Raw genomic sequence first — 19,005 nt, 5'->3', positions numbered from 1 at the left:
AGCTTCTCTGCTTACTTTGTTACACACACTACAATGTGGCCTATGTTACACCCCACCCTTAGACAGCCCTTTAGGGGCAAACAAAAACCCACTATTGACCCAAATTCCTAATAATAACACCTTTTTAAAATCACCCAACCAGTGGGATTTATTAAGATCAAGACACTAAACTAATACGTGACAAAGTCCAAATCAAGAGCAGACAAAATCACAGGCTGAGAAGCAGCAAGACAGCCAGCAGTCCCCACACCAAAGGCCTCTCGTCAGGAACAGGATACTGGAGCCTTTAACTCAATCAGCTGGTCAGGTGCTGCTAATCAAGGTCCTCAGATGCAGTGCACCTGAGCAGAGGTAGAGAATGGGAGGAGAACAGACAACACAGTGAACACAACCGTAACACCTACTATACTGTACCTGGGAACAACATTTTTGGAGCTCGAGGATATTTACTCCGAGGTTGATCTTCCTCAGAGTCATCCAAATTTTGGTAGATTGGGTTTGGTCTAGAAGTGAACGTGGACAAACTATAAATACACTGCAGTATTTACATTTGTTCATCTGTAGTTACTGAAATATTCAAAATGTCAACTATTCCGATGTTACAGCAAACAAATATATTTCTGAGGATTGCCATGTGCACATACAATTCAACAACTTTGCACTGTGAATTTGGAAATTATTACTTCTTTCTCCTTTTCAGAGGCTGTTGGCACTCCTCCTCTGACTGGATATCGGTGGTGTCACATTGCTGCTTCACATATCTCTCCAGGCACCTCTCAGCTTCCTCAAAGTTATCTGCAGACACAGAGTTGTTTTGATTTGTTTGATACTGATACAAAGGGCTATGATAAAATGTCAATATACATAAAAATACCACCTCGGCTTATGAGGACCCTGACAGGCTCATAAGTCTGCCAATTTTCATTTGGTTCCTCCCTCCTCCTGATGGCAGCACGGACCTTGCCAGACTCCTTTGGAGGGTATGGAGGCCAGAAAACCTTCTCCCCCTGAAGCCATATGTGTGGCACCACTTCTGTTCCACCACTGTTGAACCTTACAAGGCACCACTGCTTCATGCTATTTTTTTATGGTAAAGATGATGGTTATTAACACATGAACTGATTTTTATGAACTGATTTTTGATTTTTATGAACTGCTTTTTATGAACTGCTTTTTATGAACTGATTTTTATGAATTTTTAGAAAAAATATTTACTTTGTATGTATGAGGGGAATGGCTATGAACTCTTTTTTATCGGGGAAAAGTATATATTTGTTTTTTATTATTTGGAGCTTTACAACACCGACACCGCTGCTTAAGTCCCACACTTTGTAACAGCCAATGTTGGCTGATTCGAAGGGGTATTGGACATAAGATTCCTTCTTTGTAAATTTCCGGAAGATCACATATGTTTCCTCAGCTACTTTTACTATGTTGTCAACAAGAGCGATGTCCTCAACTATCTGGATGCAATTATCCCCAAACCTACATGACAAGGTGAAATGTTTAGTTACAACCTTTCTATACTGATCCCCATGTCCCAAATGAGGCACCAATGGACCATCATGATGGAGGTGCATGAATTTGTGGCCTTTGTCGATTTGGGGTGTCTGAGGGTCTCTTTCAGAAAGCCTTTTAACTATTTGCTGTAAAGGCAAATGAGGTTTGCGCAGTAAATGTTTCAGTTGGGCCAAATAGTTCTCAAAAGGAAAGGCAGCAATGTTATCTAAGGGACCATAGAGACGATATTCTGCTGCCAGGTGTGTCAGCTGGTGGACATTGTACGTTATTTCACTTCTGCCATATAGCTGCCCAAAGTGACTCACAAATGAAATTAGCAATTCGTGAGCACAGTCCACCATTTTTGCTGATGTCCCAGGAGACAAAAGGAGATGCATAGCAACAGAAAACAACATAAAGTTGTTAAACATCTCCAAAGGAATCGTATCTTTCAGCACTACAGGGCCAGCGTATAGCATAAAATACCGGAGCTCCGTTGCTTTCCACCTATCAATTTCTGCGAGTTCTCTGGGTTTGCGACTGAACTCAGTAGGAGTGTAAGGTGTCAGTGCCTTCAACTTCACAGAAATCTCCCCAATTGTTTTACTGCCCAACCTAGTTGCGAGACATTTTCCCCGCATCCATATATACAGAATTTTTCTGGTTACCCCAAGACAACATGCATGCATGTAATCAATTGGGAACATTGTCACCATTTTCACTACACTAACTAGGGGAGACGGCGTTTGAGTCAGGTGGTGGTCCTCATCGATCATGGAGGCAAAGTCTGCGTCGGCTCTTAATTTAGCATTGACCTCAGGAAATGTCATTTTCCCTTGCCATTCACCCACTTGAATGCATTTATCGTAGCCCGAGTAGCCATTGTGACCCTTGGTATTTTTAATAAAGGCTCGTGCAGGGGCATCACAAATGAACGAGCACACTTTTGCCATTAGCTGTTGCCCATTATAAATGATACCCCTCTCCAGAATGTCATTAAGGTCCTCAATAAATGGGCCCAAGAACTCCAATGCACTTTTAGGCTTGCTAAGGCCACAGAACAGGCCAACAATGAAGGGAGATCTGGTGTAATCTACATCTACCATGGCAAGGATTGGCCAGAACTGAAGCCTACTGCTTCTGAATAGTGGTAACCCATCTATATTGAACTGCAACTTAAGTATGTTCAAGTTGGCAGGGAGAGTCAAAGATTTAAGCCTCGACATTAACCCATTGGTTAGTCCAAAGTGATAGTATTCCCCACCCTCCATTTTCCTAGTTATTATTTGACCTTGCGTCCTCAAAACTGTCCTAGCATCTTTAGGCAATTCTGGATGAAACACGCGCAAAATGCTCAAAAGTGCAGTTAGTGCCACCAGAGAGACTGAAAATGTAGAGGCCCAAAATCTCAGACCAGTCATCAAAAACTCTGTAGTTGGAGTTTCAGTATCATCTGAATCAATATGAGTTGTGTCTATTGACTCATGGGTCTCACTGAACTCTAAACTCATAGGGAGCTCATACTGTAGCTCATAGGGAGCTCATAGTTCCCTATAACTGGTAGCTCCTCTACTACTGACTGAGTAGAGGTTGAAACAATTGGATCCACTTCCCTTGGGCATTCTACATGTTCTGATGCTGTGTCAGTGTTGCCTTGTATATTTGTATTATTAAAGGTCTCCTCAAACTGCTCTAGTATCTCTGACTCTGTGACCTTAAGCATTGACCTACATTTGTGCCTCTTTGACCAGGGTGATGCCATTGTGAGTGCATGTGGTGTGCAGAATCAGAAACGGGGATTTTAAGATTCTCAGACTTGCTTACTTGAAAAACGATGTGGATTAATGATCTGAAAATAAATGACAAAAAGTAAATCACAGTGTCAGTAAACAGCAATTTAATTCAGAATCATCCACTATTTCTATTTTCCCCACAAAGCAGAATGACATGTTCTTTTAAACTGGGCTTGCAAAGATTTTTCTAAAGACTAAACAATTTTCATTCATGAACAATGGACTCCGTTCACTATATCTAAGTAAGGTACTTATATCATGTTACTAATTTTCTGTCACATACGCTATAGTGCCTGAATGGAACTAGTACTTTTTTGCCAATTTGTTTGTACAGTTTTAAGATAATAAAAGCATGCCATGTTCCACTCTTATTCTGTATGTGATCGAGTCATGTGGGGCCACCTATAACCAGTGGTGGAGGAAGTACTGAATCTCAGTACTTAAGTAAAAGTACAAATACACAGAGAAATATTTACTTTAGTAAAAGTAGGCCTACCACAATGACAACCCTACTTAAGTAAAAAGTACCTGCTTTTAAATGTACTTTAAGTATTAAAAGTAAAAGTATTTGCATAATGATTTATTCTCTTAATATCTATATTCTAAAAGAAAAATTAGTATGGGCTGTGACATTTTAATTAAGCTAGTTTTAGGTTATACTCGACTAGATAGTTTTAAGCTAATGCAATTGTGCTTACCATCTGTGGCCCAGTTTACATTCTGACCTACAATTCTAGAGACTGTAATTTTGGTCATCTACTAGGGTGATCTGCTGAGTAAAATATCATTCAGCAAAACACGAGAGCTGAAGTTTAACGGGGTAGGCTAGACAAGGGAAACGTCGGGTGGATCGTAATGCCAATTCTGCCGATTGAACAGAAAAGTTGCTGAGGAAGGTGTCTTTATGATTAGGTTCAGTTTCACTTGCGCAGACCCACATAGACATTGAATGAGCGCTCACATTTCTACCCCCAATTGTAGGCTATGCCTCTTTATTTGATCACACACAATTAAGAAATATTTCCTAATCTGGAAAATGCTACGTTTTTTTCGGCCAGCTGTTCTATAATAGTCTACCATTCATTTGTGCCGCAAATGATCAGATGTGTGACAGAAGCATGGGCATAGCCTGTAACTTCGCTGATCGGCGGATAGCAATCTCATCGGAGAGGAGGCCCTAACGCTGCAGATAACAGACAGAGAAAGGCATAGAAACACAGTTGCATGTACAGTGTAGCCATGGGTCTGGTGAATATAGCCTACCGAATGCAGATGGCTACAAGCTCACGCTTTATGCCTGGTCTAGACTAGAAGCTTATGTCAAAGATTGTTAAATCTTTGCTTATGTTTCAAAGAATTAGAAGCTGGGCACGTAGCTCCAGAATCTTTGTTAGCAACCCCGCCCCCTGGTAAAACAAACGTGTTTGTCAGAGAGAAAAAAAAATGATCATAAAATGTATCGTAAAAAGGAACGATGGTGTTGTAGAAATGTAGCGGAGTAAAAGTACAGATAATTGCTGTAAAATGTAACGAAGTAAAAGTCAAAAGTATGCACTATAAATTCTACTTAAGTAAAGTACAAATACGTGGAAAATGTACTTAAGTACAGTAACGAAGTATTTGTACTTCTTTACATTCCACCGCTGCCTATAACAATAATATTGTTGAAAATATATCTTGATAATGTATGAAGTAAGCAAGGACAGCGCACTCAGTTCTCTTTCAAACTTGTAATCGCCAACAAATGGCGATTCAAAGTTTGAAAGAGAACTGTGAGTGCTGTCCGTGCTTACTTCATACATTATCACTATATGAGGGATTCAGCACCTAAGTTAAAACCACCAAGTCAGTAAGTGTGAGCACGTTGTTTCATATATTAGTAATTGAAAATATATCTTAAAATAAATAAATCATATTTCAAGTATTTCTTTTGTGTATAAACTTTAATCGCCAGTACCAACGTTGGTAACTCTGAATATTAAATTAGCCAACTTTGTTTTTATAAATACCAATGCAACTTCCTCTGATATGATCGCGAGAGCCCAATCAGCTCATGTGATATGAGTAACGTTATGGCTACACAACCAGGCACAAGCATGGGTTTGATCTCCAATGGACATGCTAAGTAAATACGGGAGTCGGTTATTGTTAATAACATTTTGGATTACGACGACGTAACATTTTCAACTGGACATCCAGACTTCTGCGTTGTGTAAGGTGCAAGTAAGTCAAGTTTTCGGTTTAATTCTGGCCCGCTGTGGTCATTGTAACACATACGATTATATCAGACCGTAGCATTCCACATGGGCTAATGTAGCCTACAGTAGTAGTCGGGTTTTTCCAACTGTTATGCATAGATGTTAGGCTAGATCATCTTGCCATCTCATAGTTAGGTAAATCATTTTATATTTCTGGGGGGAAATGCATTTTGTTGAGGCTGTATAATACGGACTTTATTTCCGACAGATAATTACATGGTGGTGATGATATTGGGAAGTGTTAGACAATGTAGGCTAAACATTTTATACCGACTTAAAAGCACAATATCCGATCATCTGACATTCCACTAGCATAAATGCTAACTTTATCAGAAAAGTTAACCTAACTTGGCAATGACCGCAAACATCGTAAGGCTTATACACAGCGTGTGTAGGCTACGTTACTGTTAAAAGTTCAGATGACAAACTGTTATGCCTCTGATCTAGTTTCCCGTTATCTAGCAGCAGCGTTAACGTTACAGGAGCGTTGTCCACCACTTTGACAGCAACATCCATGTAGCCAACATCTAACATCTGACCACAAAATAAACGAAGAAAGCAATTCTTGCTTAACTTAATTAAGTCACTGTAGGTTTATGAAGCTCTGTGTCTGTAACGTTAGTGAACTTATCACGGTATAATTTTGGCAGAACTAACGTTACTAAATGTAACTGTTTGCTTAAGTGACATTATGTAAATTTTAATGATGGTATCCTACTTCTGATAGGCATACGAATGCCTGCATAATGTTGCACCATGTAAATAAACACGAATGTTCAATTTAGTAGCCTACAATTGAGCAAATATGAGATAAAATGCATGCTAACCTGTTATGGACTCAGAAATGAGATGTGTGTGGTGCAGTACCGCTGGTCTACCACATCGATGGTCTCCCGGTCAACTACAATTCGATGACTTTTCGATCATATTTCCCGGTCAACTATAAATCAATGGCTTTTCAACAATCCGGTTCCCGGTCAACCCTATATCAATGTTTTTTCAACATCTGTGTCATCACCAGGTAAACCAAAAATCAATGTCCAATCAATTATAAAGATTCAAAATTTCTTTTATTGACATTTTATCATGGAGAACCTAGTTTTCAATTGTTTGCATGGGAGAGTACAAATAAAATAGGTACAAATATTGTGTGTGTGTGTGTGTGTGTGTGTGTGCAGAAGTTATACCCAAAATCTGCCGGTGCATCGGTGGCAGTGTGTGTGTGTGGTTGGGGCGGGGGGCGGCGTTGGTCTATACGCTAACTATAGATCAACATTGTTCCAATGCCACTGTAATCAACATTACATTTGTCAGGTTTTCATCAGTATTGCAATGGTGATTCAACATTTATTTAGTGTTGAGATTTCAATGTCAACCATTCTGATGGTTTTGATGGAAAATCAATATATTTTCAATGTCACCTTGCTGTCTGGGTAACCTGCTACGGTTCTGTGGCATAAATTCCCATGGTCACCAAGCTGGGATTCACGTTAACCTCATTAATGGAACGGAATTCTCACTAAAATTAGCGAGATTTATCGAAATAAGCAAGCCTGAAATAAGCCAGGTTTGGCTTTAGCGAGGTTGATGGAATAGGCCTACCCCCCAGCTTTCAGTTCAGATGGCTGTGCTTACTTGAAGTTAGTCTAACTTTTGAGACTGGTTGACATGATAGTTCAACATTTTGGCGAATTTGCCTACTGCAATAAGCAGTATAGGTTCATTACTTTTAATTGTCGATGCATGTTGTTTTGAGTTATGCGGAGCAGAGACGCGAGCTGCTCAGTGAACAGTGTTTTAAATATTTGTATTGTCTGTTGTGTTCTTATTTTGTGAAGCACTTTGTGTTGCGTTTAATGACTGTAAACCGTCTTGTGAGCCATCTGACAGTTAAATTGGTATCTGCAGTTGGACATGGGCATGAAATTAGTTTAAAGTGGCATGAAAACGGGCATGAAAAAGCATGAAATGAGATTTGCTGATACCTGCAGAAACCCTGTGTAGCTACTGTATAGGCCTATATATCATATAATATAATATGATTGTACAATGTCCTTGGATGACTTATGCGCTTATAAATAAGAATGTATTATCATTATATAAGTTGCATGTGATGTCACCGGTTTGGGCGCTTTGTCACGCTGATCAAAATACCAATTTCCTTGACCGGCTTTTCACAAAAGGCAAAATATTGATTGGAGTTCACACAGTTAATGGTTTATTATTGTAGTAGCCTATAGACTATACACTTGGTTGTACATGTAACTGCTCTCCGACAGGAACGAAACCACTATCGTAACACCCCCAATTATCACCACTTTTGTTCAGAAATTCTAAAATAACGATGTTTTTTAACACTTCAAAGTGACATTTACTAAATGAACCTTATTTTTCAGTAGCCATATGTGTGTTTTGAACAAAATCTGGTTTGGTTCTTAACGGGAGCATTTAGGCCTATGCCTGAAATATCCGATTTTGTTTACCACGCTCGGAGTTATAGTGCTGGCCTGATGGGTCGCCTATTTACACCGTTTCAACTGCACATGGACGGTTAGACCGAGAATTCTCGTCGTGAAATTAAAATTCCACTGGAGCTCCAAGCGGTTGTGCACACGCAGCTTTACAACACTTTTTACAGCTCTTCGAGTCACGGTCAAATGTCATTTTTGGTACATAGCTAATTTAGATACACCTGTGTGAGTGGTTGCGTTTCTATAGGAGTCCGCTGTCTTGGTTTGTATAGAAATGGATATTAAGTGACACATACACGCAAGACGGTGGAAATACGGGACAGGTGGAAATAGGGGGAGTTCCGATAGGGGCGTAGGTTTTCACTCCCTGTACGAAATGGTTAAAATGTTTAGGCTATGTGATCAATAGCCCTATACTGCCGCCTGTTGTTGTCTTCAAATGGGTGTAGCCTAGCCTACTCCAATCAACCGTGAAGAATCAGAATTAATTTGGGATTGTAAAATGATTTTGTTTTTCGCGTAGGAAATATATTTCATAAGTTGTCGTGGCCGAGTGGTTAAGGCGATGGACTAGAAATCCATTGGGGTCTCCCCGCGCAGGTTCGAATCCTGCCGACAACGTTAACATTTTCCGCAACAACAGAAATATAAATTAGACTATTGTTGCAATCGCGCAGCAACCTGAATAAGCACAGTTAAAACCTGACAGTGGAAGAAATTGTGTCCTGTCGTGTTACAGAATTAAGCTACCTAACCATGCACAGTTTTATTCATTATTTATTTGCAAGCCAGAAATATCACACCTTTGTTGCTTAGACCTACTCTGAATGTTCTTATATAATAACTCTTCCGTATCCAACATTGTAGACGGCATCACAAAAGGCTACTAGATCAAATCATAGGAAAAAATGCACTTAACTTCCTGAAAAGTCATGTGGTCAGATCTCCATATCGGACGGAGACCACTAGGTGTCAGGATTTACCTGCACCATTATTTAGAAGCTGGGCAAGCCTAATTTAGCGGTGTTTCAGAAAGTAAGCATCTGTCGGAAAAGAAGATTTACAATTAGCCAACCCCCCACTCCCACTCGTTTCATATGGCATACGGTTTTTTGCCCATTGCTTGAACACTTTTTGCACAACTTTGGCTCATTGTGTCAAAACTTTACACACAAAAGCACAAGACACTGGGAAATAAATCATTCACATCTATGTCAAATTGAAACTTCTATCAAAACCTAACAATCCTTTGTCAAAATCTCACTCTGATGACAAAATGATACACACTTGCATCATATGAATACACTTTCAGATTAGCAGCAACACACTAGTGTACAGTCTTTAATTTTCACTGCTTTTTTCAGTTTATCATTCTGTGAAGCTCAATGCAACACTTAGTTTTTATGTTTTTTTTTTTTAACAAAGGTTTAGACAAAAAACAAAAATGAAAGGACTGTATGGTTAAAAATGATGCCAACTCAATACTGTACACCACAGTACTATAGTACATTACAGTAAATGCAGTAATACAAAAAAAAATACTGTAAAACCAAAAATACACAGTAAAACAGGCTTAGATGTGGTCGACTCTCTGCCCAGCTTCAGGCCATGATTTATCACATGAAATATTGTTCATGCATAGCCTCTTCGGCCACTTCCTACTCCTCTCTCTCTTTGTCTTCCTCTTCCTCTGCCTCTTGCTCTCCCTGCCTCCATGCTTGCAATGTTCTCAAAATGGTTCAACTGAGGCCTATTTGTGGCTGGCTGATTGGTGTTCAGTTTTGTAAGTAGGCCTAAGTAATTTAAAGTGTGTGTCTAAGTGTTTTCAATCACCCAATGTGTTTTGTATTTTGAATAGATGTGTTGTGCCAATGGTACCCATGCGATTTCATTTTGAATGAAGTGTCTTATGTATGAAATAGTGTGTAGTGTAGGCAGGAGCAAGTGTGTTGCAGAAAGGAGCAAGTGTGTTGCAGAATTGCAACTAAAGTGCAAAGCAGCGCTTTTGTTTACGGTATGGATACACTGTGTTTAAGGTATAGTAACAAAAGCTTCAAGTTTTGCTACTTTGGTCTAAGCATGTGAAAGTCAAAGTCAAAGTCTGCTTTATTGTCAATTTCAAAGTTATGTGTTCAAGCAATGGGCAAAAACTGTAAACAAAGATTTTCACAACAACCAAAAATGAAAGTACTGGAAGGTTACAAATAACATCAACTCAATACTGTACATCACAGTACTAGCCTATATACTTTAGAACCATACCCCTAGACCAACGAGCCATGCCATTACATAATTGGATTAGGACCCAGTGTTCCCCAAACCTTTTTTTTTAATCGCGTGGTATAGATACATGCTATGACAAAATAACCACACATGATACTGAACATAAAAGTGACAAAATAACAGGTTTCATGCCCCACTTCTTTAGAACTTAAAGTAGGTTAATTTAGGCAGTATCAGCCTAGCTGTGTATGCGGCTATGTTGTGCTGTAGCCTACGCCAAAATCCTTGACCATAACATCACAGTAGACGAAGGTGCAAAATGGTATGCATGTAATTAAAATAGTCAGTTAAGTCCAGAAATTATTGTATGAGACGAGTTTTTAGGATACATAGCCTAAAATATCGACTGTTTATGAATGCACGCAGCTACGAGGCGTTTTAGAATGTCCCCACACTGGCAAACATGTCATGAAAGGGTATTTTCCAGTGGTCTTTCATCATATTCCATCATACATTTTAAAACCTGCAGTAAATCGAACAACAGGGATATTTTCTTTGTATTTGTACTACGTTGGTCAATTTAATGTTGATTTTATATGCTCTTACACACTTGATTGCATAAGTGCTTTAATCCGGTGTTACATGGCAACTGGCTCCCATGTTAACTGGCTCCCGCGTGAACACGTGAACGGGCTCTGGCCATAGACATAATAACAATAAAATGAATCATGGGAAAGCATGAGCTATACCAGAGCCCGTCTACGGAGAGCCTTGCCACTCCGTATCAAGTCCCATTGTACCGAATTTCGGATGCAGTTCCACCAGAGTTCCACTGGGGGCGATCGCCATGAGTGCAGAATGAATGGGAGTCAATGGAGCTAGACGGCTAAATTTGTCTCTTTCACCTGATTGTCGTTGACAAATCTCAGATTTGATTGTAGTTTGTATAACTTCAACATGGGTTATAGGTCAAAAGTTGAATGAACGAGTACTTATGTCCTTTTGATTTCTTACAGGTTGGGTCGTTGTTGCACATAACACGCTAGCATTGTGCTAATGAATGACATCATTGACACATTTGAAAGGCTTTTTAGAACAATTAAGTGACTTTAAAATATATAATACTCAACCAAGTGTATTTTCTTTGCCTCCCCTTTCGAATGCAATACTGAAATTACTTGAAAAAAAATTATATCCCAAGGAAAGTGGATTTTGAGGGGTACAGCTCCATAGACCTCCATGCATTCTGCACTCGTGGACGAGCGCCCTCATGTGGAACCACAGAAGGAACTGCAACCAGTTCAGAAACCGGAAGTTTTCCGAGAGTGGCAGTTCTCCCCTTATTAGACATTCTCTGGCTATACCATTTTTAATTCGGAATTCGTGTAGCCTAACGTATATTGGGATCTACAGATATACACATAAAATATAAGTCAAATATTTCAAATAACTCATGACATAATGTTAATGATAAACACAAACATGATTAAATACGCGTTAAACAACTAAATAAAACATGGATACACCTGAAACGTCATTTCCGTTTATGTGTTTTTTTTTTTTCCCTAAGCGCGAGTTTTTGAAAATTTGTCTCCCCGTTAACTTGGCATTATAAACCTTTTTGGGAAACTTTTCGTAAAGGTAATATCATATTTCTGTTACTGTTAATATCACAACCAGTAAATGGAATATATTAGATTTAGTAGACAACGTAACTGCGAATCCAGCACTTTTCTGTCAGCTAGCGTTAACTAGCTAGCAGTTAGCGAGCAAGATACGTTAGCTGTAAGGATGCCTAACCTCAAAGTAAACAAATTGCTTAGAGTTCACATGTTTATGTGTTGCCAGAAACAGATTGGTTTTTAATCCATAAAATGTTATTACGAAGCAAATGAAATGAAAGATACGTGTAAACGGTCGCTAATATTAGCCTAATGGACCATATACTGTAGTGTAGTCTATGTAATGGATGGTCAGCTAAACGATTTAGCTAAACGTTCACAAAGCCAAGTAGCTTCGTGCAGTAATCAGCCGTGCAGTAATCAAAGTCACTATATTCAGACTAATTTGTTGTTGTGAGTTAGCTTTAAGCACTGACCTATTTATGTTCTTAACCTATCGAAATATCTGTAATCGCTTGTTGTCCTCTTATGGATAAGCCATGCTATTTTGTTTATCGCAGATATGGCATCCATAAATGATGCAGATGCTGTGGAGTGTTTCACGAATATGCTGGAAGAGATCCGCACCAAGCTGATTTCTCAGGTTGTTGGAATGGTTGATACCGAGACAGACCTGCACTACTCACACAGACAGTCTGTAAAAGCTGGTTTTGGTATGTAGCATCTAGTTTTTTTCCCATTTACCTACAACAGCAAGTCATGTGTATTATCTGCACCAAGTCAACGCGACAGATTGACTCAATAAAAATACTTTCACAGAGTCGTGCTTGAAGAAATGCAAGGATGAAACGCTGTTCGAAACTATTGAGGTGTACGAAAAAAGTAAGTTTGCAATGCTTTTATGATTTGTAGCTTTTATAATTTGTTGTAATTAGTTCATTTAACACTGTGAATCCAGTAATCTGACAATATGAATCCAGTTATTGCTTTACCTCTTTGGCCCATGAAGATTTAGCTCAAAGGAGTGCCATTCTCAAGGAGAAGAGTAGGGAGTTGCCAGAAGTAATTTCTGAGACTGAGGAGAAGATCCTGATCAAGGAGAGCCTTCTACAGAAGATTGACAGGTTGAAGAAAGAGCAATCAAAGCACAAAGATTGTAAGCATTATGTCTATCACAAAATTAATGTGGCATTGACTTGGCGATGTGCTATACAACTTCTATAAAACTCTCAACTAACTTCCAAAGTATGTTTTGTCTCCTATTTACCTTTTAAGTGATTGTTGCACAAAACAAAGCCAACAAAGACAGACTGAAAAACCTACACAAGATGAAACAGGTGTTCCAGGATTGTTTGAAAGTGGAGATCAGGAAGATTCAAGGTAAAAATGCACCAACAACAGTAATCCCTTAGCACAGTGCGTCTCTATTTGCACCCAAATACAGTGCATTCACACATGTTATGTGTCTAGGTGAGAAGCTGCAGTTTGTCTTCAGAAACTTGGACCACAGTGATCCAGAAAGCGCCTACACTTTCATGCTGCAGATTAACGAAGAGGGGGCGTACCAGAGTATGTACACTAACCATGATGTCACATTTTCTTACTTGTCAATGAATACATGTGAACGCAGCCATTAGAACATCATCACCTTTTAACTCAAAGAAAGTTTGCAGTTCAATGTGACGGGCATGTTTTCAAGTCCGGTAAAATTCTAATGGGTGTTTTTGTGTGTGTGTGTTTCTGCGTGTGCGCACCATTTCAGTTGAGTCCTGCAGTCCACCCCTGGAGTGTATGCCTCAGCTGGAGCAGAGGCTGAAGGAGACCAACAACTTCTCTGCATTTCTCGCCAACGTCAGGAAAGAATTTAAAGCTCTGATCCCAGAGAAATGAATCACAGAAGTACCATCCAGCGAGGTGTGCTGACCATTTTAAAAGACACTCTTTTATATCCCCTAACTCCAGCAAAAAGGATTCTTGGGTGAAACATTGATATTGTTTCTTTTTGTACTTGTATATTTATTTAACCTTAACACAGAGCCACACTTTTTTTTTTTTTACTTTCTTGTCGTATCCGTTTTAGCTTTCTGTATATTGCCTAAAATTGCTGAACTACCTTTTCACCTACCAGTAAACAAATTAATGTTCACATTCATTAATGAAACTTTCTTAAACAAATAGACAGGTTTCATATTTTTTTTTAAAAGAACATTTTTAATACTGACACATGAAAATGGCATTAAAACAATGTCTTCACACTGAAATACTATTAAGTACATCTACGAAAAAAGAACTGCTTTTAAATCTTGGGCTATTGCCAGCTTTCTAAACAAGTCTTTCATTTCCATTAGGTTTAAATAACTCAACATAGCAAGAACGTTATTTTAATATAATTTTGTTATAATTTTGGTTAATCATTCAGTAGGGTTGAAACTTGTCTTATTCTCTGTCAAGTTGAAGTTGCCATTTCATTTCATTGAGGTATTGAATCTATTTTTCCTTTTATTTAGTATGATGCTGTATTCTAGACACGACATGACATTTGTACAATAAAGTCTCCATCCTTTTGTCCCTGCCCTATGCTTCAGAAGACATGCCATCATTTAACACAGGAAGCTCTTCCACATAAGTTGCTGGGAAATGACCTCTCTGTCCATTTAGAGCCCCATACCACCAGCCGTTGTCATCTTTCTCAAAAATGTCAAGGAGATCTCCTAGGAACAAAACACACACATTAAAATAGTACAAGGTGACTGCTTCTCACACCTATATCGCAATGTTCATCTGACATGTTTACCTTCCTTCATGTTCAGCTCATCTTCTCTATCTGAGGTGAAGTCATAGAGAGCCCTGCATTGACCCAGACTCTGAGCTTCTGGGAATAAAATAATCAATGCTGCAAGGTCAAAGTGCTGGAAAAGTCATTCTGATCTTATGGATAGGGATCCTCAACAGACACATTGAAGTGTAAGTATTTACAGATCTCTAGACAACATTACCGTACATATGCACACAGTGAATCAGGATCACAGTATGGACCCTTTCAACAAGGTAAACAAAAACAATGCTTGAACATTCTATTTGGGCCCCAATCTACTTCCTCTGCATTAAGATAACATGGAATGTTAAAAAGGAAGTCTTGTGGGGCCAACTATGATGCTGATAATGGAACTCTTGAAAGGGTCTATAAAATACTACTTTATTATGACACATGGAAAGCTGTCGTTACCTTCCGTATTCTCATCTGATTTACTGTCTCCGTTGAGTTCCCTGCTGGGCTGAAGTCCACTCTCCTGGGTTGGGGTGTTGGATTCTGCCTCGGTCTGGTCAGAGGCAGACTGTGACTCCTGTGGTGGCGAGCTTTTAGCAGGACCCTTATAAATGATGGATCTTCTCAGAGACTGTCGTGAACGAAGTGATGTGGTTTTGATCCTCACAGGACGAGACAGCTTCACAATGCTGTGCTCACAGTCCTATGGGTGCGCAAACGACACAATAGTAGACATTCTTTTTTCCACTCAGCTGAAGTGGTTGACATTTTGTGGTCATTACTGGTTACCAAAGTCATGATTGAAATATTCTTACCTTATCCTTCCATTTAGTGATGCTGTCGCTGAATCTGTGCAGTGTTTTGGGTTTTCCCTCTATTTCAGCCACTGTTACAGAGAGCTTGCAGTGTGTTGCTACTAAAAGGTCCAGTTTCAATGTGATCTTCAAAGAGATGATTAAAACAGGTTATGCAACAGGTAATAAGTAACTAAACAGTAATTACTAAATTCAGCTCGTAATAGAGTAATACTGATTAATCGTACTTCATCAAGTAGCTGCTCTGTTTCTTCCATGTTTTTCTTGTTTGAGAATGATGGGTTCTCATTGTATGTGTTCAGCATTTTCTCCAGAGCTAAAATAAATATTACAACATTTTCATTGATGATGCTACAACACCTTTGAGAGGCAAGCATGTCTTCCATCTGTTTGGACTTGCCTTCATGGTCTTTCTTTGTCTTTGCAACATAGTCCTCTAGTCGTTGCAGTTTGTTCTTTATCGCCTCTTTACGTCTCTCTCGTCCCATCACAGTCTTGCTATCCTCCTCCTAATCAACACGTGAGAGAACAGGATTAGACACAACTGTTCATTAACAGATATGATGACAGTATGCTACATCTGAGTACTCTGTCTACCCCCTATTAATGTTTGGCATTGGATTGTGTACACAAATGTGTTCTCTGCGGTCTGAAAGGAAATAGCACATATTTGTGTAGAACATAAACATACTGTAACTGCAAGTTATCTGGCTTGAATTCAAACCTGTGACCTTCAACAGACACTACGACAATATTTGTCTTCTCTCCCCTTTTTATGCAGCTTTTTATGAGTTGCGTTTACAGTTCTGCACAAATCACCCAGATAGCCTAGTCTAGGAATGTTCCTTTTTCTTCAGGAATAAACAAAACAGTCTGTTTCCTGAACTGTTCACTGAGCAGACATTTGGACAAGGGGCCTCACAAAATAGTCGGCCATTAAAAACTCGGCCTTGTTGTCCTCTGCAGTAACGCTTGTTTGGTCCACCAAGCTCTGCAGGTCCTTGTCCATGTCCACGGTCCTGACAGTTTGCTCGATTTGCTTTTGACACTGTAAAGGAAAGGACATTGCTATAACATTCACTTCCTGTCAGAGTATGGATTTCCAAAAAGGCTTCGGATTCAAGAGACATCAGAAATTCTCACATGCAGGAGAGTCTGTCCAAAGCTGGACATGTACAGGCCATACTTGTTTAAGATGTTGCAGAGGATTTCTATCCGTTGTTTCTCAAGCTCCTGAATTATCTACAATAAACAGAGTAATAGTTTGATATTTTGTCCCAATGGAACTATTAGCTCTGGGTATAATTTTAAGACTAAGTATGATTAATCTCAATAACTCTAAAGTGTGTATAATTTGTCCACTGACCTGGTAACAGTTCTTAAGTGTGTTCTCCCATTTCAGGCGCATCTGGTGGCCCTCCATGTTGATGTTAAAGTACTCCTCATCAACCTTGGCCTGTAGCTCTGCTGATTTTGTCAGTCTGTTGAGCATCTGGCAGATGAAAACACCATCACTCAGGGATCAAACTACAAACTGATTATGCAGCTGAAAACCAACCATCTGTCAAACTTGGACTAGAACAGTGACTTAGAGCCAAAAAACCTTTTGTTTTTCCTTCTCTGTGCAGATCTGTTTATTGTTCTCCACAAAGCTGAACAGGGCCTCATGCTCCCGCGTTAGAGCCGTCAGTTTCTTTTTCACCTGTGAGGATGTGACATAAATGTGTTAAGTATCAGGAAACAAGGTGCTCTCAGAGCAGATGAAGAGATTACTAATACAGATGTGTGTCATAGATCAGAAAGTAGCTGTACATGTACATGGTAAACATATTCTAACCTTAAATAGAGGCTACAGACAACAATGTACTAACTTTTAGTTGTTCATTCCAGTTTGTGATGACAAGTTTCCCAGTTTTATCTATGGCACCGTCAAGCTGCATGAAAAGGAATTGTAGTAAGAGACCCATGTGTGTAACCTTGCGGTTAGCAGAACAAATAGTCAGAAGAAAGTACAACTGAATTACACACTGGCCTCTTCCTTTTGGTGTGCTCATCAAGAATCTGGCGAATCTCCAGAATAGCGTCTTGCTGAAGAGCATTGCCCAGAGTTCTGTGGAAACAACACTCAAATAGTCTGTTACAAAAATTACAAAAGCAAACACTGAGAGTCTGAAAAGTAAAGACTTACCTATGTATGTCTGCAGTGGAGAACATTTCATTGGAGACTTGAGACCACGCATGGTATGTTGTGCTTAGAAAAAAAGAAACGATCATTTATCCATCATAAAAGCAATTGGAATGGATTTTCACTCTTGCATCAAACCCCGAGGGATTAGAGAAGTTACTCTTTGTGTTTGTAAGCTCCATTGGGGGACTGAGTAGTTACCTATTGCTGGACATCTCCTTAGAGGCTCTGATGAGCTTGCCAGCAAGTTTCTGCATTCCTTTTGCATAGTTAATCTCCAACTCAGACCTGCAATTAAAGTAACACGTCACATTCAAAAGGGCCACATTACATCACTATATAAACAAAGGCAAGTCTCAAGTAATGATTTTCACAAGACCCTTGGGAACACATACACACAACAGGTTTTATGACTCAGCAATGTCTTTCAAAAAATCTGTTCTCTCTATCAGGCCCATCACAAACTAATTCAGAGGCCGCGTGCGCAGGATCATTTGCATAGCGCCTGCAAACTAAACAACACTGTTACCCGGTGGTTGTTCTATTTAACCTTGTAGCCAGATGGCTCCTCTGCAGTGCTGAGGTTAAGATGCGACAGAATGTGCGTCGAGATTCAAGGGGAGGTTGTGAAGTAGGCTATTACTTTTTGTGGTAACCTTCCATTCGCCATGTAGTGAGTGAAAGAATAACTTGAATTGATCACTGAAGGCACATCTGGTGGTTATGGCCTCAAAGTACAATACAAACCATTTCAGGCTTTTTGGTTTCATTTTGCCATGTCCTCTCAAACCAAATAGCTTTGGCCAATCTTCTTAAAACACTGACTATCTCTGGGATAGTGAACTCCAAGAAAAGTAAATGACAAGGCACCTTTGCTGAAAGACTGTCATGAGTTCTTTGCAGAAATATTCTCCATTCTTGGAAAACCTCTTCAGGTCCTGGTACAGCGAGTTGTACTACAAAACACATATTACAATAATCAGGCGGTTTGTCTTCATAACCACACTTTAAATAGTCATTGTAAGAGAACCCATTTACATTGAATTGAGTGCTTCAGCGTCCAGCTGTGCCACTGTAACTTTGAGCTTAACACTTATGCTCTTAACCTTTTCATGACCAGACTAAGACTGAGCAGCAGTGAAAGAGGCCTATTTTAAAACACAGTGAGGTAGAGAGAGAGAGGGAAATGGCGAGACACTCACAGTGCAGCCACTGAGCGGGTCCTTCATCTTGAATCTGTGGACGTCTGTTGACTTTGCACTGGAAACTTTGCCCTCCCCTCCTTCAAGTCATGCATGCGGAAGTCACCTGTGTCCCCCATCCACCAATGCCTGCCGCTCCTTGCCAGCCTGGGATTTCCCTGATAGGCTA

The 19,005-nt window shown here is 39.6% G+C and overlaps 2 protein-coding genes, 1 long non-coding RNA gene and 1 other non-coding gene across 4 annotated transcripts; 2 read left to right on the top strand and 2 right to left on the bottom strand.

The window, feature by feature from the left end:
- Positions 1-414: 414 nt before the first annotated feature.
- Positions 415-1,664, bottom strand: LOC121704030. The gene is made up of 3 exons (XR_006030211.1): positions 878-1,664; positions 684-795; positions 415-503 (listed from the first exon to the last, which is right to left on the bottom strand). It is a non-coding gene; the product is annotated as an uncharacterized LOC121704030 (long non-coding RNA).
- A 3,725-nt stretch (positions 1,665-5,389) lies between these two features.
- Positions 5,390-14,440, top strand: spc25 (SPC25 component of NDC80 kinetochore complex). The gene is made up of 8 exons (XM_042084247.1): positions 5,390-5,516; positions 12,428-12,580; positions 12,687-12,749; positions 12,877-13,023; positions 13,143-13,247; positions 13,338-13,436; positions 13,630-13,792; positions 13,964-14,440. Exons 2-7 carry the CDS (start codon positions 12,430-12,432, stop codon positions 13,755-13,757), a joined length of 693 nt encoding a protein of 230 aa, XP_041940181.1. The 5' UTR covers positions 5,390-5,516; positions 12,428-12,429; the 3' UTR covers positions 13,758-13,792; positions 13,964-14,440.
- trnas-aga lies at positions 8,562-8,643 on the top strand. The gene has a single exon. It is a non-coding gene; the product is annotated as a tRNA-Ser (tRNA).
- A 1-nt stretch (position 14,441) lies between the features above and the next one.
- nostrin (nitric oxide synthase trafficking) lies at positions 14,442-18,877 on the bottom strand. The gene is made up of 16 exons (XM_042084246.1): positions 18,837-18,877; positions 18,505-18,590; positions 17,836-17,922; positions 17,638-17,700; positions 17,478-17,559; positions 17,321-17,383; positions 17,053-17,151; positions 16,816-16,941; positions 16,593-16,691; positions 16,372-16,497; positions 15,850-15,958; positions 15,677-15,765; positions 15,450-15,575; positions 15,094-15,337; positions 14,662-14,739; positions 14,442-14,578 (listed from the first exon to the last, which is right to left on the bottom strand). The coding sequence occupies exons 1-16, from the start codon at positions 18,861-18,863 to the stop codon at positions 14,442-14,444; spliced, it is 1,641 nt and encodes a 546-aa protein (XP_041940180.1). The 5' UTR covers positions 18,864-18,877.
- Between the last annotated feature and the right edge of the window lie 128 nt (positions 18,878-19,005).

This window comes from Alosa sapidissima, chromosome 2 (assembly GCF_018492685.1).
Source record: "Alosa sapidissima isolate fAloSap1 chromosome 2, fAloSap1.pri, whole genome shotgun sequence".
Taxonomy (NCBI): Eukaryota; Metazoa; Chordata; class Actinopteri; order Clupeiformes; family Clupeidae; genus Alosa; species Alosa sapidissima.
Note: the sequence above shows the minus strand (reverse complement) of the source record. Positions and strands in the feature narration are given on the sequence as shown.